This window comes from Eurytemora carolleeae, unplaced genomic scaffold, assembly GCF_000591075.1.
Source record: "Eurytemora carolleeae unplaced genomic scaffold, Eaff_2.0 scaffold191, whole genome shotgun sequence".
Classification (NCBI taxonomy): Eukaryota; Metazoa; Arthropoda; class Copepoda; order Calanoida; family Temoridae; genus Eurytemora; species Eurytemora carolleeae.
This window is the reverse complement of record NW_019396105.1, coordinates 113062-136606: the sequence shown is the minus strand read 5'-3', so window position 1 is coordinate 136606 and position 23545 is coordinate 113062. Positions and strand designations below refer to the sequence as shown.

At 31.4% G+C, this 23545-nt stretch overlaps 2 protein-coding genes across 3 annotated transcripts in view; one reads left to right on the top strand and one right to left on the bottom strand.

The window, feature by feature from the left end:
* The first annotated feature begins 909 nt into the window (after positions 1–909).
* On the top strand, positions 910–16994 carry LOC111695053 (arrestin domain-containing protein 4). Of its 2 annotated transcripts, XM_023464204.1 has the most exons (7): positions 910–1373; positions 5796–5912; positions 9059–9276; positions 10641–10823; positions 12317–12502; positions 13480–13580; positions 16108–16994. In XM_023464204.1, exons 1-7 carry the CDS (start codon positions 1247–1249, stop codon positions 16175–16177), a joined length of 1002 nt encoding a protein of 333 aa, XP_023319972.1. In that variant the 5' UTR covers positions 910–1246; the 3' UTR covers positions 16178–16994. The 2 variants fall into 2 exon arrangements, with proteins under 2 accessions (XP_023319972.1, XP_023319973.1); XM_023464205.1 differs by lacking the exon at positions 12317–12502.
* A 4577-nt stretch (positions 16995–21571) lies between these two features.
* Positions 21572–23545, bottom strand: part of LOC111695062 (charged multivesicular body protein 1b) — an 8741-nt gene continuing 6767 nt past the window's right edge. The window contains exons 5-6 of the mRNA XM_023464223.1: positions 22242–22334; positions 21572–21919 (exon numbers count right to left, since the gene is read on the bottom strand). Coding sequence (XP_023319991.1) covers positions 21878–21919; positions 22242–22334 — 135 coding nt within the window. The 3' untranslated portion in view covers positions 21572–21877. The remainder of the gene's footprint in view (positions 21920–22241; positions 22335–23545) is intronic.

The window sequence follows — 23545 nt, the reverse complement described above, 5'->3', positions numbered from 1 at the left end:
TAATTTAACGGCAAAGGAAGATATAAAATGATTAATTTTCCCACCTGTTAGTCTTCATAATTTGTTAAGCTTCTCTTTCTACCCCCCCTTTCTATTTTTGCGATTGTCTTGTTTTATCATGCAGGACAATATGTTTTTGACCGGGATTTTTACTTTTGCCTTGTTTAAAGATTCAAAATCTTGAGTTCAAACCAACCCCGAAAACAAACAAGAAAGGAAAAATCCCAACAAAAAACATAATTTCCCAAATGATAACACAAAACATTCATATATGAATTTAGTCATTTTTAGTTTCATAAAGATGTGAGATTTTTTTATCAAAATCCGCGAAATAAAAAGAGAAACCTGCTTTGCCGCGGTATAAAATGTTACTTATTGTCCTCGGAACAAATAAGAAACTTTTTATACCCAAGATCATGAAATTGTGAGTAAAACTGGGGTGAAAAAAATTCTCTCAAAATTGAAAAAATATCTTTTTAAAATATTTTAGAAAAGGAATGAAAAGCTGCAACTATTTCCCCAATACATCATATATCTCCCTTAAACCTCAAAATCTGCAGGGAAAATTAAAATAAAGTAAAAGCTCGAACGGGAAAAAAGTCTGAAATTTATACTTCAAATATGCATATTTTTACAAGAAACCGAACATCGTCTCTGTAAAGTTTAAATACGTTAGATTTTGGTTCTTTAAACTTTAAAGCCCAGGATTTTGTTTATATGGAAAACATCAAATTGAATAATTAATACCATGAAAGTATACAGATTATCCTGTTATAAGTTTTGTTTAAGAAATTAATCTGGTGTGATGTAATAATAAGATCTAAGCCTGGTTATAGCATACATGGTATAGGGCCCATTGTATAGACCTGGGTTGGATCCTACGCCACCGCGCACCCTGAGCACACCAAACCAGTCTCCAGTTAGATCAGATCATCCCACTCACTCAGTTCTAGTCCACACCTGGAGTAAACCATCAGACTGAACCCGGAGCTATTAAACCATATCAGTAGTGAAACAAGTCTGTCATCGATGGTTAATAAAAAATGAACCTTGGAGCTAAACTAAGGGGTTGAGAGTGTGGAATGTTTGACCAAAGGGTTTAGTGTATATATCGTCTGCTCAAGGATGGAGTGAAAGTGAATTTTATATACTTGGTTCTATCTCCAGGATTTTTAACAAGCTGAGTTTTACCAGTGTATCCATATATATCAGGATATTAGGGACATAAACCCCTGTGTGTGTCAGTATGACTCAGGAGCGGAGATTAACCAAGTTTCTCATTCTATTCGATAATTCGAACCTTCTCTACTTCCCGGGACAGTTCCTCTCAGGACGTGTAATTGTTGAGCTCCATGATGAGATGGCAATTACAGGTACTTTAATTCAAATTTAAATAAATAGTTCTTATATTTCATAAATGACAAGCTATTTAGGGCGCGTTCTTGTAAAAATTTCTGCTTTTGATTTATTCAATACCTGCATTCTGCAAAAATATTCTTTTCTTCGTTCATTATAAAAAAAGAACAATTTAAAATTTACCAGATTTGTTGGTTTCGTTGATTTCCCAAAAAAATGTTGAGTCAAAAATCAAAATTTCTTAGCTTATACCGCGCGGCCATAAAATTAGTAGTGAGGTCCTTTAAATACTGTTTAACCGATTGTTTTGTCCGTTCTGGATCTGATGATCATTGGATCATACAAACCAAAACAAACATATATGCAAAAAATATAGTAATAGAATATATCTATGTTGTTCTCTGTTCCAAATCTAGGCTTTAAAATCGTTTTAAACCAATTTCAATTTTATTCATGACGTTTGACTATTAACCCCGATATTCTTAAACTGTATCTATATGATCCCTTGACTTAAACTGTATCTATGTGTTCCCTTGACTTAATGTATACTAACATTATGAGGAAACGTGCTCAACTGTAAGCAAGATACTGTATAAAATATCATTCTAGTTTTTTCAACAAATATAAATAAAAGTAAAAATCAGACAAGACAATTTCAGTTTAAAATTAAATATTTCGTCCATACACAATTGGTAACAAGGAAATTACCAAAGAGATTACTAATTAAAGTCTATAAAGGAATAGAGCCTTTATTACAAACTCAGATTTTCTAATCCCTATATCTTGACAGCTCAAGGTCGTTTAAAACTATTAATTCCGTTAGAGAAAATAATGTAACTTTTAAAATATCAAAGGTTTAACACCATTAGAGATGAGAAAATTTTTGTTTGTGGCAAAGATTTAATTCCTTTACTATTACATATTGCTAAATGTAATTTTAAAATATTTTCAAAAACAGAAATATTTGAATTAAAATTTCAGTATATGTTGCTAACTCTTGAATGTCGTGGCAGTTTGGATCTATATGGGATACATCGACATAAACTGGATCTATGTGATCCCTTGCCTTAAACTGTATTTATGTGATCCATCGACTTAAACTGTATCTATGTGTTCCCTTCACTTAAACTGTATCTATGTGATCCCTTCACTTAAACTGGATCTATGTGATCCCATCACTTAAACTGGATCTATGTGATCCATCGACTTAAACTGTATCTATGTGATCCCTTGAATTAAACTGTATCTATGTGATACCTTGCCTTAAACTGTATCTATGTGATCCCTTGCCTTAAACTGTATCTATGTGATCCATCGACTTAAACTGGATCTATGTGTTCCCTTGACTTAAACTGGATTTATGTGATCTCTTGCCTTAAACTGNGAATAAATTTGTATCCCCTCCTAGCCTAGGTTCAGATTGTCTCCCCTCCTATCCTAGGTTCAGCTTGTCTCCCCTCCTATCCTAGGTTCAGCTTGTCTCCTCTCCTATCCTAGGTTCAGCTTGTCTCCCCTCCTATCCTAGGTTCAGCTTGTCTCCCCTCCTATCCTAGGTTCAGCTTGTCTCCCCTCCTATCCTAGGTACCTAGGTTCAGCTTGTCTCCCCTCCTATCCTAGGTTCAGCTTGTCTCCCCTCCTATCCTAGGTTCAGCTTGTCTCTCCTACTATCCTAGGTTTAACTTGTCTCCCCTCATAATCTAGGTTCAACTTGTCTCCCCTCATATCCTTTAGGTTCCTATTACATGGACATCAAAAATATGTCATCAGTAACATGAGGTTAAGTAGGATTTTTGTCAACTATTAAATTGACAAATTGAATGTAATTTTAGCAAACAATGACTTTTCTCGCAAAGATAGATGAAAACCATCTCTTTTAATGGAGAAGATAATCAAGAAGAAATTGTATTTGGAAATGAAAATAATAATGTTTATGAAGCATTGGCATAGGTTAAAAATGTTGTTACTGAAAGTTTCATATTTTATTAATACAGGCTTTCAGGGCCCATCACGCCATGTTGATAATTTGTTACTAGAATATTTAGCAGAGCTTTCTATTTCATTGATTCAATAATCAGAAATTTTTTGGAAATAAATTTAAAAATTTCTGTCAGAAAAACAAGGGTATATAATAAAACTTTGATCAGACAAATGTTTAGAGTGAATCGTTGTAAATTGGACATGTACTGCAGTGTTGAGTTTGTTCTTCCTCCCTCGGATAAATATACTAGACTCAACAATTGGAAAAAACTAGATTTTAATTCTTGTTCAATTCAAAAATGTTTCTTGAAAACCAATCAAAAATATGCAAATCATCATATTTAAATTGCTTCACCTCGGAGATAGTTTTCCCCTGGACTCTAAAGGGACTGTACACTAATTTCAACTGACTCTTCATTTATAGAGTAGCTCCAATTCACAAACATGTTAGCGTCTGTGTATAATATGGATAATGATAACTATAATAATTATGTTTGAAATTGAGGTATACCTGATGAAACACTGTTTAGTGTCTGTGTATGATATGGATAATGATGATTATAATAATAATGTTTGAAAGTGAAGTATACCTGATGAAACACTGTTTAGTGTCTGTGTATAATATGGATAATGATGATTATAATAACAATAATGTTTGAAAGTGAAGTATACCTGATGAAACACTGTTTAGTGTCTGTGTATAATATGGATAATGATGATTACAATAACAATAATGTTTGAAAGTGAAGAATACCTGATGAAACACTGTTCAGTGTCTGTGTATAATATGGATAATGCTTATAATAATAATGTTTGAAAGTGAAGTATACCTGATGAAACACTGTTTAGTGTCTGTGTATAATATGGATAATGATGATTAAAATAACAATAATGTTTGAAAGTGAAGTATACCTGATAAAACACTGTTTAGTGTCTGTATATAATATGGATAATGATGATTATAATAATAATGTTTGAAAGTGAAGTATACCTGATGAAACGCTATTTAACCTTCACCCACTGATGAGGGGAGGATGTTGTGAGCAAGTAAATGGTTTTATTGGAACATAGTTTAGGATGCACACTGAACAGTGTCTCTACACTTTTGAACAGGGTGTACAAAATTGTCACAAATTGTCCCTAAATGTCTCATATTTGTGTACAAGGTGTCCAAAATAAAATTGTGCGAAGTGTACAGTGTTTCATGTAAATATCAAAACATTAGGAGATGGTTTCTAGGTATACACCCTGTACAGTGCATAGGAGTGCTTAGAGTAGGGCCTGGAGATGGTTTCATGTTACACCCTGTAAAGTAAAGTATAGAGTAGGACCTGGAGATGGTTTCATGGTAGTGGTACACCCTGCATAGTGAACAGTATAACATAAAGATGGTTATGCAAGGATGGGACGGAAACTAGGATTCTCACCTTCTCCGGGTTCCAAGGACACATGGATACATTGATCTGTACACGCTACACACTCTCACCTAGACATATCATGATTTAACCAGAGTATTCAAATTTAAGGGGAGAAACAAATTCGGGACGAATCCGTTTACAAAAAGAAAAATACATTTTTGTTCTTTCATTTTGCGTTTACGTTTAAATTTCAGAGATATTTTTACATTGCATATCATGCCCAAAAAAAATTCTTCAAGATCTAAATTAATTTTTAACTCTGTTGGTTTTTAAGAAGAATGACCATTTAAAATATTTAAGTTAATTTTTGACTGAATGCTATATCCTGAAATAATCTATTTTAAATCTTGAATTGTATTCTCTATGCTGCCCCACACCCCAAAAATAATATTTAGTCTTCTCTACCTGGTTCTATGGTTTACAAAAATTACTAGAATATAAAATTAGATTTACCACAAAAATTTTATATTAAAATCCACAAAAAAAGATACCAAGTCTTGTAAACAATCAATAGTTAGGAAACAATGATTACTAAGGCCCGGAACTCCCCCTATTCTGCTTAGGATTACCGATTCTTGTTTACAATCTTTGTTCGTGTTAGTTTACAATAATTTACTACTTTTGCGCTGTTCTAATACGCAAAAAAGAAAGATAAAATCATACAAAAAAAGGTGTTGATATGCAAATAAATATCTTTGCGAAGTAAATAGTAAATCCTCTAAAGTAAACTATAAAATCCGCTAAAGTAAACTGTAAAATCCGCTAAAGTAAATATAAAATCCACTAAAGTAAACTATAAAATCCTCTAAAGTAAATATAAAATCCACTAAAGTTAACTATAAAATCCTCTAAAGTAAATATAAAATCCGCTAAAGTAAACTATAAAATCTGCTAAAGTAATCTATAAATCCTCTAAAGTAAATATAAAATCCACTAAAGTAAACTATAAAATCCACTAAAGTAAATATAAAATCCACTAAAGTAAACTATAAAATCTGCTAAAATAATCTGTAAAATCCTTTAATATATCCAAACTAATTCTAGGTCTCCTGTTCCATGTGTGTGGTGAAGCTGTGGTGAATGTGAATTCTACGCGGGCAGATAGACAGACAGATAAAGAGAATTATATTGACTTCCGGCTTAGATTACTAGGAGAACCAGGTTTACAGCCATATAATTGTGTCATCAGACATACTTCACGAAAATGTCGGGCACACCTACGGTGATAGGCGATTAAATCAGTGAAGACGACTTTTGATTTCAATTCTGATTTATACTATGCTTGTAAATGGCATGGATTCACAAAAACATGGAGAAAAGAGAAGCTGTCAATTAAAAAAGCTTTTTTTAAATTATTTGTAAACTTGTAATTCGAGAAAAAGCTTGTTAACAATGAAAACTTAAATAAAATGTTGTCTTCATTATGTAATCGCCTACCATCGTATTTCACAATAAAGGGGGTTGACAACCTAGGTTTGTCTTTTTTGATTGAGCAAATGATAATTAGTGTTATCACGAGGTGTCAAAGTCCTACCAGTAATTACTTATTTTGATTTGGAGTGGTTAAAACTTAGAAGGCTCTATAAATAATATGTTAGGAAATGTGCAAATATTTTAAGTTTACATTAAAAAATTTTAAATATACAGTTTCAATTGAAAATATTTTTTCGTGTGAATTTTTTAGAATAACTTCTGTATTGTAAATATTGAAATAACTTCCTTATCGTGGTTTAAACAAATACACAAAGAACTGAAAAACAATATTTCAATTGTATTTAATATCCTAGCTCACCTTGAGATCGATACTTTTGTTTGGAGTCTTGTTAATATTGAACATTTGATATCTATATCCCAGTAGACACTTTTAGATTTTAGGATCAACGCTTGATCCATTTTAGTTATCCCTGCAGGGTATGTCCACCACGGAATATTTAAAAGGAATAAAATGAATCCCGTACCTCGTCTGCATAAGATGGAGATTCATGTTTGACTCCGAGATTTACAACACTAAATTTCCAATCTCAGTTCAAACAACCTTCAAACCTTCTACATCGGATCTTTATAGTTTAATCATTAACTTTACATACACTATACTGTACTTTAATTTTATGTACATGGTTACCCACAAAAAATGAGTCTTTGAAACCAGTGTTTTCAAACCAGAAAAACGACCCTATCGTCCAAATCATTGAATCTCCTTGTTTTATCGTAGATCTTCATTCGCCATCTTGTCAAAGTTTTTTGCAACATGTGTTGGGGTCTGCCCTGGAAAAAGGGTCTCCGATGAATATAAGAGAGTGTCAAATAGTTTCCTCCATGTCTGGCACAAAATAAACAAACATTAAATTAAAGTTTGCTTTTACATGTTTGTCTGAAATTGGACTTCTGTTATTTGTATTGGATATATTGTGCAATTTACATATATGGAAATCCAACAAAACTGCATGATATATATCTTTTCTTTTTACAAAATTCTGCACGTTCTTATAATTATATTCATGCTGTGCATAGCCTGCGTAGTGCGCATTTGCTTATTTTGCAGAAAAAGAAATAATTCCTAACAAGAGTCTTCAAAACAAAAATGTTTTATTGGAGAAATGTTAAAAGAGATTAAAAATTTTCGATACATATATATGGGCATTTTTCTTCTCAAAACTGGAATAAAGTATAATGGCAGCGCAAAATTGTTAATATTTCTGAGCTTTAAAAGATTTCAAGGAATTTTCTGAAAAAAAATAGATTTTTTGATTTTATTAGAATCAAAATAGAGCTGGATATAGTCAGGATTCTTAAGATGGTAAAATGTCGTAAATCTTGTTTTTATATTCATGGTCCAGCCCTTTCATCCTTCATGCTTGGGCCCTTGGCTGCAATCATGAAATTGTAAGGATCTAAAGTTGATTTTGAAAACAATTCAACCTACGCCATTATATTCGTAATTAAATACAAATATACAAAATCTAATCCTATATATATCCTATATTATGTTGATTCAAAGAATCTTTTTCCTTTTGGCAATGGGATATTTTCCAAAGGAACTGAACACTCTAGAGTCACAAACTTTGAAACCTGATGGTGTACTTTGATAATCCAAACTTAGATTATTTGATTTAACATAATTTTCATAGTTTGATATATGAAAGGTCTACGAGGTTGCAAAGATATATGGAATATAAGAGTATTAGCGAGTATTCACGGTGAACTAGAGGTCTTGGTTAAAGATCGAGCAAGTCTTAACTTTAGAATCCATTTAATATAGGTTTTTCATATTTGCTGTTGAAACTTTTTGGCTGGGCAATGCATTTTAAATATTTAAGTAAACCATGGATTTTACGCTATATTTGACAGATTTTGATTGAGAGATCATAATATGCACTTCGTTGTATAAAGTTTAACGTGTTTACAGCCCATGGCAATAATACCTCTTATTGTTTAAACGCGTAACCCATATACCTTCATCAAATATTAAACTGCAGCTCATAACATCGAAAACCTTTTTCTTCATCTTGTCTTACTTGGGGATTGAGTAAATTTTCGGCACCATCCAAAATTTCTCTCAATTTGTTTCCGTCTCCCTTACATGAAATTGTAGCAGCCCCTGATAGATCTATGTATCTTGGTTTTCATGTTTAACTCAATTATAATGATATAGGATTATCAGGTGGGTTGGGTGCGGGAACAAATGGGTGTTTTCTTCTAAACTTGAATAATAGTGTTCACACTTAAACCCTAAAAACCATTTTTCTTTTAATAAAATATACACTGTTAAAAACATCCTAACATTTTACTTTTTAGTTCCGATAGTATTTTAAACTTTGAATTAAACATTTCGAACAGAATGTTAGATGTATAAACAATTATGAGCTATTTTTAACATTCTCTTCATTATTTCGAACAAAAAAGTTCACAATTTAGAATTAACGTAAGTCTACTTGAAAAAAATGAGGTTATTAGATGTGATATTTGTACATTATACGTTATTAGTGATCATATTTCAATTTTTGATATTACAATAATTAATTAGTTTAATGTTTATTTATATATGTATTATGGATATTGTACAAATATGTAAAACATTTTTCAGTTATGATTTCAAAATAAACATTTTTCTTTAAAAATCTGCTTAATTTTGAGCCTTTAAGATTTTCTGTTCACGATCTCATTTCATTATACATCTTAAGGTTTTATTTTCGGTGATTTCAAATCTAAGACTACTATGTGGTACCGGTTGGTTTGAGCCGGGACAATAAAGTGGGTTTCAAAACTGAGACAACTTTATTGTCCCGGCTGACTATTGTTTTGTTTAGGTGGTATTCCTGTTCTTCTGTCTCCAGGAATCCATAGTTTTCCCTTTAAACTTGGACTCCCTGTAGGACTCCCTTCAACCTTCCTTGGTAAACATGGTTGGGTTCAGTACTATTGTAAAACCGCCCTCAAGGAGGCCAGCGGGCTCAGCCACAAGAACCAGCAGGTGTTCATCGTGATGAACCCAATAGATCTTAATCATGAACCAACTATACTAGCAGTAAGTATTTTTCTTTAGTTTTCTGCATTTGTAACATTAAACACTTGCCTCCAAATGTATAACTATTTACACATCTCTGACCCTTTAGTAAAAGTAAATTTAACCTGAAGTCTGACCGCGTCAACCTTGCTGCACCGGCTAGTCCTGTTGATTGGCTGCTTTATGTACCGGGCGATACAGTACAAACTGGGACCGGAAAGGTTGACCCGGCTTGAAAATTCTATTGTACTTCGGCTGCCCGTGATATTTACAGCTTCTTTAGATGGAATTTTACTTAACCCTAAGTGTTCCAAAATCAAATCAAAATCCAAAAATGATTTTGGTAAGAACACAGTAGTGAAATAAATTTAAATTTCCCGAAAAATTAGTTACTAGTTTTACCACAATATTATCGTCTTTTGAGATAAAATGTGCAAATTTTTCACAAAAACTTTGTAAAGGGGGATGATGTTTTATTTAATTATCCCAAGGGGCAGTTAAGTAACTTAACAATTCACTGCTGGGGAAAATCATGGGTCGATTATGTTGGTCAAAAGACGGTTATAGTTTTCTAATTTCTGTATCTTTGCAATCTATTGGTGAAACTGTATACTGTATTGTAGCAGAGTTGATAATTTGTTTGATATAATGCATAATTACATAATTGTTAAATGATTAGTACTCTAAATTGAAAATGCCCCATCACGATATCTACTTAAGAATAGAGAGGAACAGAGGATGATGTTTTCTTTTACATTATATTCTTTCAAACAATTTTGCAAAACAAAAATTAAGAACTAATTGTATATTTTAAAATCAAAATGTAATTTTTTTGAAGTAAATAATATATAGAGTATATAATATATAAATCATAAAAGATATAAGGACAATTCGAGGTCAAAATTTGGCATAATGTACGAAAAGTAAATGTTTTCGAAAATATTTATTCTAAACATTTGCTCTACTTGCACTATGCCAAAATGTTTATCTTGACGGATAGTTGATACTAAATACAAACTTGATCTTACGATTGGTTTTTCGCTGTTCTCTTCTTTAGTTTAAAAATATTGCAAAATTTAATAATTGTCAATTTCATCAGAGTCAAGTTTTGAAATCTTGAAATTTTTTTTAAAAGTTAAACAAAAACCCGAACCAACACGATTATAAACTTGAAAACTTTTGCACAGTGCACACATTATTAGAAGAACCCCCTAAAAGTTTTAACTTTCAATTTTCAACTACGAATATTTTGCTCGAAATAACGAAAAAAATTGTTAGAGATAACCAACAATTGTGAGACATCTCTTACATTCTGTTCATCATTCCGAACAAAATATTGTCATTTCGAAATGAACAAAAAAACTAAACTATTTATAATATTTCAGCAACCGTTCCATTGCGAGATAGAACACAAGCTGGGGATCACGTGTATGACGACGGGACCGGTCACGTGTCGGGTCCGACTGGACCGAGGAGGATACGTTCCAGGGGAAGCAATCAACATTTGGGCAACAATAGATAATCAGAGCAAAGTTACAATCAAGGGAACTAGAGCCTCACTTACAGAGGTAAATACTGTCCCCCTGATACAGGGATACCCACATATAGTGACAGACCGGCTCTGTAAGGTAGTTGAACTGAGTATGCATTTTGTAAACAAATTTTTTAGGATTCATTTGAGACATATAGAACTTTTTAATGATCTGTAAATCCTGAGTCGGCGTTCAAAATCGTACTTTTGGGTGGATACGTTTTCAGAATTGCTTTTTATTTAATTATTAAATAACGATCCGACAAAAAATGTAAAGAAAATTCTACAGTAAACTAATTAGTTGGTTAGGAACAGGTTGAGAAAATAAAAATTAATCTTATCATCGAAAATAAGTAATCTTGTTCAATATTAGTTTCTATTTTCTCATTATTCTTGTTTCTCATTATTCACAAAGATTTTCCGCAGATTTTCTGGAATTATTATTGAAAAGACGACAGTTGAAGAATTTATAGAAATCTGCGAATAAATTCATAGAAAATAAGAAATTCAATATAATGATGAAAACAAAACAAATGATTCTAGCATTGATTTATTGACAAATTTCTATTTAGAAATATGTTCCTAACCATCTAATTAGATGAATATATATTTTTTACTTTATTTTTCGTCGTCGATATTTAATAATTAAAAAAACTAATTCTGAAAACCTATCAACTCAAATTCATGTTTGAACGTCGACTATGCACTCAAACTCAGTAATTATACATCGTGAAAACGTTTTATATGTCTCAAATTAATACTGCATAATGCATACTCAGTTTAAATACTTACAAAGCCTGTATGTCCCTTTAAATAACGACCTTAAACTCTTTAATTAGAAAGATCCGAAGGTTAAATTAAAATTTTTCTACTGAATATCATAAATAAAGAAACCAATAAGTAGCTTTATGGAACCTAAAATTTTAGAAAGAAAATAACATTCAGAGTTTTTAAAAGTCTCATTCTTTGTGAGTAAACCTGTATGTAAATATTTTTTGTGGCAAATCTTATTACCTAACTTATTTCTAACTAAATAATGTACAAATATATATACATATGTGATTTTGTTGAGTGTGCAAAGTACAAGTAAATTGTACATCATAGCTAAATCTTGCAGTACTGTAGCAAACAAACAGTCAAGTATTATAATTAAGTATATTTAGAAGATACAGTACTGTAGTAAACTTTTGTACATCTTGATGATACTGTACAGTATTCTAATTATGCACATCTAGATACAGTACAGTATTCTAATATTGTGCATCTAGATACAGTACAGTATTCTAATTATGTGCATCTAGATACAGTATGTGATCTAATTATGTACATCTAGATACAGTACAGTATTATAATTATGTGCATCTAGATACAGTACAGTATTTTAATTATGTGCATTTAGATACAGTATACTAACTATGTACATCTGGATACAGTACAGTAAGAAATCTAATTATGTACATCTAGATATAGTACAGTATTGTAATTATGTACATCTAGATACAGTACAGTATTCTAATTATGTACATCTAGACGATCCAATACATCACTAAGAACAAGGTGATGGAGACGGAGTCCCGGGAGCTGGCCGCTGTCTCCAGGGGTAAAATAAGACCTGGAAATACAGATGATTGGAAGTCTGAGCAACTATTCGTCCCACCCCTCCCACCCACAAACCTCAGGGGTTGTCACATGATCAGAATACAATACGACGTTTTTGTAAGTTTTGTATGTTAAACCAGCATGACTTTATAAGTTTTGTTGCTGAAAACGAACGTATTCTCTGAAAGTTCTGAACTCCATAAGAAACATTGATATAAAATATTTTTACTTCTGACCCAAAATTTAGATTTATTGCCATAAAAATGTTAAATGTCTCGTAAATTCCTATTATCTTATACCACAATGATTTTCATGTATTATTCTAAAAGGAAATGAGTCTTTGTCACAAACTCAAACTTTATAATCCCTATATCAGTGCAACCGGATGTTGTAAAACTTTGATTTTTCAAACTTGGATTATTTTTTCTAACAGAGTTCATAGTTTAAAATATCTAAGGTCTTCTAAGACATTGCAGGTTGCGAAGATAGGCATAACAAATTAGATTTTGTGGCAAAAAAATCAATTCTTTTCTAGATGTTTTACTATAGATTAATTTCCCAGAAACTGCATTTAAAGGAAATTCCATAAGATAAGATGTACTGCAGTTACTGGAAGGAATATAAACACACGCAGTGCTGTCCAGGCTAAGCTTTGTTTACAGTACCATGTTTGTTAACATTTTTTCAAGATACTGCAGTACATTTAATTTGATTTTAAATATTCTTAGTTTAGTTCTAATCAAGGAATATAAAAGTATCTGTAATTGGATAATGTGTACTGCAGTTTAAGGGAGGAATGTAAACAAGCTTAGCCTGGGCAGTATTATGTGTGTTAACATTTCTTATAAGAAAATGCAGTACAATTAATTTGAGTTATTATATTCCTAGTTTAGTTCTAATCAAGTAATAAAAAAGGATCTATCATTAGATTATGTGTACTGCAATTTCTGGGAGGAATGTCAGCAAAGCTAAGCCTGGACAGCACTGCGTGCATGTATACATTCCTTCCAGAAGCTACAGTACAATTTATTCCCGTTATATTCCATGGTTCTAACTCTTCTAACCCGCGTGATGATATATCTTGTTTGATTTAGTTTATCGTAACCCCGAGTAACCTAGAGAAACCTATCAAGCTTCAGCTTCCTATCCTTATAGCTACATATCCGCTTAGAAATGAAGATGGAACCATTAGAAGGTAAATATTAACACACCTCAGACTATCATCAAGGAACAACCGATAAATATCAGGCGCTTAATTTCAGATTATTATCTCTTAACATGCACAATGCCAAATACACCAATGAAACCTAGGTAATAATAAAAATAAGGTATAATTCTTTGCATAAAACCATGTATTTGAATTCTTTAAAAGGATATTTTCAGAACCTCTTGCGATTTAATCCGAGAAGTATTTGGTGGGGGCGCAAATTTTCCTCAAATTCTAAAATTATAGGTTTTAGGTTCGTGAAATAAAAGATTTAAATATTGGGAGTGGAAATTTGCATTTAAGATTCTCAGAAATATTGAATTAATGTCCTTATACGCTCATTTAGCTTCAACAACCCTTTAAAAGAATTCTTCAGTATTTTTATTGTAAAATAGACTTGAACTAATGATGGTTCGAATTAACTCTAAAAACGTGAGAAAATGTAGGAACTAAAAGCAAAGAGAATAGAATAAATCAGAGTGGAATTTACTCAAAAAAGTGTAAAACGGCCATTTTGTTGTACTGTTTCCATACTGCAGGCGTACTTCACACATTTGTGCTATATAACCTTATGGGCCCTGGAATATCATTTTATAGAAAAGTTTTCTTGAACATTATTTGATTTTCTCTAAATCAATTCTTTGATAGCCTGTTATGCATTCATTTCAGCATAAGCTTTGATAAAAATCAATTTGATGTTTTTACTTAGTAAAAAACATATTTTTTAATTTGAGGTAATCAACTAAACAGTAAAACCAATAATTTTTGAAATGCTCAAGATACCAAAATATTTAAATTGAGGATGAGGAAGATGAATGGTTATTAACTCTTTAATTTCAATTTTATAACTTTTATACAGTAGGACTCATAAAACTGTGAAATGGAAGGACAACATTTAACCAATCTAATTTATGTTTGCTAAGTTTTGTAGTATTGTTAGAAAGTTAAACGGCTCTGAGACAGCAAAGGGGTAGAACGTTTAGATTCTTAAATTATATTTTAAGAAAGAATTAAAAACATTTTCCCTGTGGAACACTTAGTAAATAAAAAAATGTTTATTTAAATAAAGATAATTCTTTTGTTTTTGCACGCAGGTAGCTTGGAATTTGCTTGGGGGGGGGGGGGGGCCATTTTTTTGGACCAGAAAACCTAAGAAAAGTTGGAAATTAATGACTCATTGCACATTATAGTTTCTTGATAAAAAAGTATTGCTCGGGGTTCAGTTTGAGTGCCAAGCTTTTGGCCTGAAATGGATTTTTTTTGAGCTTTTAACAGCATTTCTCTTTTTAATGTCATTTTCTTGAAGTAAAAATAATTTATGGCTATTTAGTATTTGTAATAGCTCAAAGGAAAAGAAAAAATATTGCAAAATTTCAGACAAAATATCTATCTAAATTGCCTTTGACAAAAGGAAGCATATTGCATAAATCTTGCAGGGAGGTTTTCATTTTTTGCTTTGTTATTGGATTTAAAAAATTATATTTTGATATTTTCAAATTTGAAATTTTTTTTTTTACTGGTTCATCAACAAAGCTCGATCTCTGAATAACAATGTGGGAGATATCATCATTTTCTAAATCCCTGAAAAGGAGGGGGGAGGAGTGAAAAAAATGTTATCCCCCCCTCCTGGCTTTATCCTAGAATCCCCTTGCTAGAATCGTCTTCTAATTGTTTTGCTTTTTGGGTGTTTTTGTTTTACAATTAATTTAAAACAAGATATTAATTGCAGTATACACAAAAGAGTCTGAAGCAAAAAAGATTAACAATTTTGTAGGTATTCACTTTACAAATGCGTATGATTTGTGAACATTTACATGAACTGTACACGTTGAAATCCCTTTCAGGCTGAAAGGGACTGACAAAATTCATACCGAGGGATTGTTTAATTTCCACTCTAATTAATATATTCTATTCTCTTTGATTCCAAGTCATTCAGAAATTCACGAAGATCATGAACACCCTTTCCCGTTTCACGATACGCCTTCACAATTCACAATTTATACAACATTTTCGCAATTTCTGGATATTCCGTCTACATACATATTTAACTGAAATGGACTGTAAACGTAATTGTATATTAAACTTTTATTGCGCAAAAATAAGAAAGATATCGTCGGTTTTCTGTTTATTTCCATCGTTGTCACTTTTAAACTGAACCCATAATTGAAAATTATCAATTTTTTACAAAAAACAAAACAAGAACATCTTGAAACTAAGGTTTAGGGGTCCCGCTCTGACTGGGGGATAATGCTCTCTAAAAATTGATACCTTGAAATTGAAATAGCATCCCTTAAAGAAGAAGAATTATCTCAAATTTTAATATTTTTACTTATTTGAGTAGGTGTGTTTTTGTCAAATCAGATAGGTGCTTAGATTAAACAAAAACTTAAATTGCTTTTGTTAATAAAGCATGAAAATCCTCTTAAACTTAAAGTTGAGGAATCACTGGTTGAAAATGTATTAAAAGTAGTGAAATTGTCGATTTTTAAAAGTATTGACTCACTTACTATTTTAGGAAAACGAAGGCCGAATATCCAACGACCCTGCCGATTTTTCGGCCGTGGCTGGACGAAAAAAACTTATAAAAACTGAACTGTGAACCCTCTTATAGTGCCATCTTCAGAGCCGACAAAGCTCTGAAACCTGCTCATTCGCGCATTCTAGCGCAACGGCACAACTCACGTGCGCACAAGCACATTAAGAAACATGAACGCCCGGCCATCTCGAAAAAATATCAAGTTTGAAGAGAAAATTGAAAATAATCCTATGCTTAACAACCGTATTTTTATTAAATGAAAAGAATATTGTAAGTTATAAAATTCTAAATTCTAATTTTCTGCATAATTCCAGTGAGTAATGAAGAAATGATAAAATATTATACAATGAGTATTTATATCAACTATATTTATATTCAGTAATTTCAAGTGAACCTTTATTTGTAGAGTGGCACGTCCGATTCTCGACAGTACATTTTTAAACCATCAGCAATTTTAAATTTTTTTTCTGGAAATTTTTTTTAAATTCTGACCATTTCTTTCTTTCTCTACTGTTGCAGAAATGTACGAGTCACTTTTATACATAACTGTAATTGAAAATAATTCATTTTTTAATATTGGAAAAAGAGATAACTCCCTCATTTTTGCTCAGGTAGATTGTTAAATGGTACCGTTTTGAATCGGAAATGCTTCTTTATAAATTAAGGGTAAATTGAAATTTCGCCTACAGACCCTTTAACTTGTAAAATCCTAGCCGCTGTTCCATGATACTCTCTTCTAATCCCAACATTTGAATCTAAATCTGCAATGAATAAATGAATGTTAATATTAGCTAAAAGTAACAAAACTACATTTTGTTGAATGCAAATGTTTAAATTATCTAATAAATTGTTTTCAGTACAAAAAATTTAAATATTCACTTAAAACATCTAAAATATGTTTCATACAAAAAATTATTTTAACAGACTTGATAATAATTAAATATAAATGAATTGGGTCTCCCAAATTCTTAACAAATAAAACTAAAATTAAAATGTTTTTGGCTAAGACAGATTCAGTTTGTAAACTTTAAACTAAACTGCATTTTTGCTAGCTAATCTCTCTTAAATAAATCTTGTACTATGAGATCCATAAAACTTTGGAAAAGAAAGACGACAGTTTAACTCAAAATATGATTTTAACTTTGCTTATTGAAGATATATCACAGATCCATTTTACTAAATTAGTTGATATTTTATCTACTACTAAAACTTTTTGCTTTATCACAACATCAAATATTCAGAGACATCTTTCTATTCCACAGTTTTATGGGTCTCACGAGGGAGGGAATCCCGGGGCGCCATGAGCCTCGGCAATGCAGACACGAGCCTCCCAGATTTGCTAAACAGACCGATACTCCGCTATGCAGACAGTGCCTTCACTATGCAGTAAACGAGCTTCCACCATACAGCACAGTTTATTTTCAATCTTGGTTTTTATGTGTAATGAAAAATGTTGAAAAAATGGTTTTTGGCGTAGTTACATAAGAATTTTACTTAAGATTAGTTATTTATTGATTGTCATGATTGCAAACATATATGGACTCAATCAGTGGTTTTTATACTAAAACTTTAAACATTTCTTACGCAGAAAGGAAGATATTTGGAGAAATATTTCTGGGGTTAATCTAGTTTGTTTTGTTGCAATCTTTGATTTAAACAATACCTTTTTTGAAAAATGCCACTATGTCGAAAAATTTTAAAAAACTTTTATTTAAACTTAAAACACAAGTTTTAAAAAACCTCGTGTATTACACAGGAACATTTTGATGTGTTGCGCATGCTCATTTCTGCATACCGGTGGCTCGGTCTGCATAGCAAATCTGAGAGGCTCGTGGTGTCCGGGGGTTCCCTCCCTCGTTTCACTGAACTGTGTAATTATATATTACAAAATCAAAATTTCTTGAACGTTGAATATTTTGTTTATTTGACACTGTTTAGTCACAATTTTTATACCAGTGTATTTGACAAAATATAATATAATTTAATTTTTTATTTCATCAATTTATTTTAGAAAAGTATATTTCCCAGAAACTCCTGTACTTAACTGTCGGCAAGGGATAATAAATAATTCCTTGTTGAAATATCTAAAATGAAAAATCTATCCCCGCCCCTCCCCTCCCTTCCTGAACATGAGAAAAACACTGGAGTGTGAACTATAAAATAAAATATTTAACAGAGTTAAAAAATACTAAGAAGAATATTGTTGCAAACGAGGGAAGAAGGGCAAGCTGCAGTTAAGTTTTTCATCCGAGTCTGCATCCAACAGAATTATCCAAAGGTTGCCAGCCCTCACGCAAAAAATCGATGAGAATTTTACCAATAACTTCTTTATAACTAAAGCTTTAGACATGTGCTTAACAGTTCTAATTTTACAATTTATATATACAATATTACTTTTCTTATTCTTCGGTGTGAAATACAAATTATACAAGGTCGCAAAGTTTTACTCGTAATTCAACATAAATTTGACCCTTTTACCTGGTAATATAAACTAAAAAGACAAGGACAAAATAAAATGTTTATAACTTAGGGGTAAACACTTCTAGGTGGTTCATAAGTAGGGTTTCTAAGAAATGAACATATTTTTTGCGAACCTTTGAGCACGAAGCGCAATATGTTTTGCGTAATTTTTTTGCACAATTTACGCAAAACGTAAATTTAAAATATATTTCAAAATTAAAGTATATTTAAAATAACATATTTTAAGCAAGCAAATTGAGTCATGGGAGTTTCAGTCAAGTTACAGCACATAATCAAACAACTGAAGGTTTATTTATTCAAGTTACAGCACAGAATCAAACAACTGAAGGTTTATTCAATCAAGTTACAGCACAGAATCAAACAACTGAAGGTTTATTCAATCAAGTTACAGCACAGAATCAAACAACTGAAGGTTTATTCAATCAAGTTATAGCACAGAATCAAACAACTGAAGGTTTATTCAATCAATTTACTTACAAACAAAATTATGATTATGATACTCTGAATTGGTTTATTTTTAGTAACACACAAATTAATAAAATAGAAATTAGAAAATTGAAAATTTAAAAATATTTCAAACGTTGAGAAAAAGTCAAATTCATATGATTGAAATATCAAAGGGTTATGCCCACTGAGATATAGACAACCCTGAGATATCAAATTTATATACAGCCTAAACTTTGAAGTGTCCCAACACCTTGGCCTTTGGTTTTACCTCACAAATCATTAATAATTTTTTTTCTAGGCAGGAACATATACATTTCAAAAATACTACGTCTGTTTCTACTTTAAGTTTGGAGTAGTTAAAATACTGCTGTTCACAGTTTACATATTAATCAACCTTTTAATGAGAATATGTTCCGCAAAATTGCGCAAAACAGAATGATGCAAAAGCGGATCAGCGACATTTAGCGCGAAATAAAAATTGTGAATGATTGCGCAAATTGCTATTTTTTTCGCGCAAAAATGTGGCGCAACGCGCATAAGAGAAACTTGGGTGAGTGCGGCTCGGATTAATTAAAGTAGCTGCCTCTCTTCCTCGGCCTCGCAAAGCCATTCCAAGTTGAAATGGGTTCTTTAACACTGGGATGGGGAGCTAATCCTTTAGAATCTAGACCAAAAAAAACAGGTTAATTACCGCTAGGGGCTCTCAATCTTATTTTTAGTGATAATTTCTATATCATTCATACCTGATAACCTGTTTCGTTTTGTGGATTTCTACAGCAAAAACGAGAAAGAAAATGACAGATATTGGCATAAATTTATACATAAAAACCATATGTTAACTGTCATTTTTCAGATTAAGGTTGTGAGTAATCTTTAATACTTTTTAATGAAGGGATGAGTAAAATATGGGTTGAAAACTGGTTATCAGACTGATATAAAATATTTAGTTCTGTCTGCATGGTGTTCAACAGGTCAAATATGACCCTGTATTCCAACCTCAGGAACATGTTGGATGAGACACAACATTTGTAAAGGATTAAAAATATTTTTTTTACTCCGCTTTTCTGTCTGTTTGTTTGTATCCAATCAGCGTCAAAACGGCTGAACCGATCGATTCCAATTTTTGTGACACATCTCATGACCCCGGGAAAGGTTAATAGATGATTAAAGGTGAAAATTTTGCCCAGAAAAAAATATCAAAAAATCAAAAAAATCTGGGCAATACTGTTTACAAAGCAAATTTGCAACGGTTAACAGCTAAAATTGTTACTAGAAAAGTGTCTCTCAGTACTCTAAAAGTCTAGCAAAGAATATTTTCACGGTACTGTACAAAAGTAAAAAAAATGTTTTCCTGGAGTTGTTTATTTGGATTTTTGGCTTGATAAGCTTGGCGAAGGATTCTTTAGACAACATTTGATTATTTCTTATTAATTCTCCAACATTTGTTCTTCTTGTCCAGAGCTGGGAACTCTTGTATTGTGGATATCGAGATCAATGCTTCACTGTAATTCCGCCGTCTAAAAGCATCCGGCCTCCTGTTCCACCTCTACTACCATTTTCCATCCATATTCTCCATATATATACTTTGCTTGTCTGTCTGTCCGTGTGTGTCCAATAAACGTAGAAAACGGCTTAACCGATCTGGCCGAAATTTTTTTGTGGGACCTCACATGACCCCAAAACTTTTTTGATTTTCGTAAAATTTCTAAAATCAACAAAAAATTATAAATTCGCAATATTTTTTATTTTTGTTTTATCAGATTTTCTCGGGAAAATGCTGAAGGATTGAACAACAATAAAAGTTGAAATAGATGTGCGGCATGCCCTAAGCGTCCTGATAGTCTAGTATTTAAAAATGCAGTTTAACACTATTGTTAACTTCATTCCTGTACATCATTAACGTACTGTCAAATGACCCTAGTGCCTTAGAACTGAACTGTTCTTTTTTAATATAAGAATTTTAACCATCCTACTTTATGTAGTAGATCGTGTACTGCATGTACGCTTATGGTAATTCCAGGTACTGCAATATTTTCATCTCTTCTACTTGATAATTTTATCAGCTTCAGCCAGAAGAATACAACAACCCCATTTTATTTTTAAGCCTGGGACATTTTATCTGATTTAAATTATAAAATAATAATATAGTAATTTATTTAATGTCTAATAGTAGTTATATAAATATATTTCATCATAATTCATAATTATCAAATTAATGTTAACATAAAATGCTAGAAAAATCAAGAAATATATACAAATAAATGTATTATAGGAATTATGGAAATAGCCGAAAGGTTTGAAACAAAGAATAAATGTAAAAAATACGACAAAGTCAAATTTTCTAAACAATTTATCTTTGCAACCTGATGGTGTAAACCTTTTCTAACTTATTTGATCCAACAGAATTCTTAGTCAAAATATGTCTTAGACATCGGGTTGCAAAGATATAGAGATTAGAAATTAAGAGTTGGTTCTGTAAATAAGTACTGAACAAAATCCACAAATTCCAAAGGTATGAATTGTAGTTTTTTTTGTATTCCCTATGTATAAATGTTTAAATAAATCAAAGTAAGCATAAAGTTGAACATTAAACAAAACTATAATCAATGTATTTGTGTTTCCAAATTTGTTATATCTTTTTTTTCTCAGGGAATGAGGGAATTAAATTTTTTTTTTGGTGGGGGGGAGGGGATAAAAAGCATCAAATATGGAGAAAACAGAAAACCCTAGGGGAAACTTTACCAAATATATTCCCCTGATGTATTATTAAATATGTGAGTAAATTTAGTAAATAAGAATTTCGAAAACAAAATCCTGAATCCTAAACTTGTCTCAGTCGGGCCAAACGCTGGGACAGTTCATCCTAAAGTTAATAACGTTTAGTTCTTTGATTTAACGAAAAGTTTAATCAATAATCTTGATTAATTCTTGTAATTATTTGATTTATGTAGTAATTAAATTAATTTAAGAGTGGGAGGGAATGCATTTAACAAACATGGTTTTATTTTCGATAAAATAAACTGGCTAAATGCAATCTAAATTTAATGAGAACAAATTTCAAGAAGAGTAATTATAAATCAACTAAAAATTAAATAAAAAACTTCAGAATTCTGATATGCTCTCCTAAATGTTTTCCCTTCGAAATTATCCCGCTATTTTTCTTGGGTATACCGGCTGCAACTAACCTGTTCTGTAGAAGCAGCTGTAGATTGACCGATAGTTTGAACAGCTGCTCCAGGTAGCTCCATGTTCAGCTCCAATCCCGCCTCGTCAGCAGCCTAAATGTAAAGAAGAAATCATATATCTGATATCACCCTTTTTGGTATTTATCCTCAATTTAAGATGTTGGTCTATCAGCACTGCACTGCAGATTCTGAAGGCATTTCTTCTTTTATAAAACTAATAAGTCTTGCGGATTTTCGAGTTGTTGTAATACTTGACATACTTGACTGCCTCTTAATGTCCACCATATTATATTGTGTAACTTATTGTAAACTATTTGCAAAGTTTGTTTCTGATAATTAGGCATTTGGTGTTGTCACTACTTAAACAAGTTAAGAACAGAACAACAAGATAAGTCTCAAACTTAAAACCAGAGCAGCAACATAAGTTTTTATGATAACACAAAAAATAACAAACATGAGTAGATAGATTACTAGTAGTTTACTAGATAGATGTGAGGAGAAATTCTTGAATGAAATGTAATGGATTTTTATTAAAAAACAAAATAAGAAAAAAATGTTTTCCTGTCATAGCATTTAATAACGTCTAATCTTCTTATTAACTGGTCTTTACCTTGTTTTTCCTCAAAATATTTTACACTTAACTATTTTATTTTCCTAATATTATTATTACTAAAGGGACTGTTGTCGTTATTTTAGTTAAGACTTCATCTAAAGAATAATATTACGTTATACAAACGGTATCCTTCTTGAAAAATCATTTTTCTTCTCCCCCCCCCAGGTGGAGGGGGGTTATTTTTAAAAATGTAAACCCCTGAATCCTTGAGAAATTTGATAATTGATAATTTTCAAATGAGTTTTCTGCGATTAAGTGACTTGTGAATTTATGTCACAATGTTTCTACATATTGATCTATGTTAAAGGATACCATTGTGAATCGGGTATATAATACTTTAAATGGAAGGTCAGACGAAATACTGTGATCAATCTCTTCAATAAATAATTTCTATGCAAAGAGAACAAAGAGAGCAGAACTCTTGGTATTGACAGAAAACTCTGAAATTGGAATTAATCTGATTATATTCTTAATACATTCTAGGTAGGTTCTAGATAGGTTCTAGATAGGTTCTAGATATATTCTAGATATATTCTTGATATATTCTAGATATATTCTAGATATATTCTTGATATATTCTTGATATATTCTAGATATATTCTTGATATATTCTTGATATATTCTTGATATATTCTTGATATATTCTTGATATATTCTTGATATATTCTTGATATATTCTTGATATATTCTT

Bases quoted from the DNA above. Each gene is read 5' to 3' on its own strand.
- LOC111695053 (XM_023464204.1), top strand. From the start codon at position 1,247: ATGACTCAGGAGCGGAGATTAACCAAGTTTCTCATTCTATTCGATAAT. The intron at 9,277-10,640 runs GTAAGTATTTTT...ATAATATTTCAG, and splicing joins ATGAACCAACTATACTAGCA to CAACCGTTCCATTGCGAGAT. The intron at 10,824-12,316 runs GTAAATACTGTC...ATGTACATCTAG, and splicing joins CTAGAGCCTCACTTACAGAG to ACGATCCAATACATCACTAA.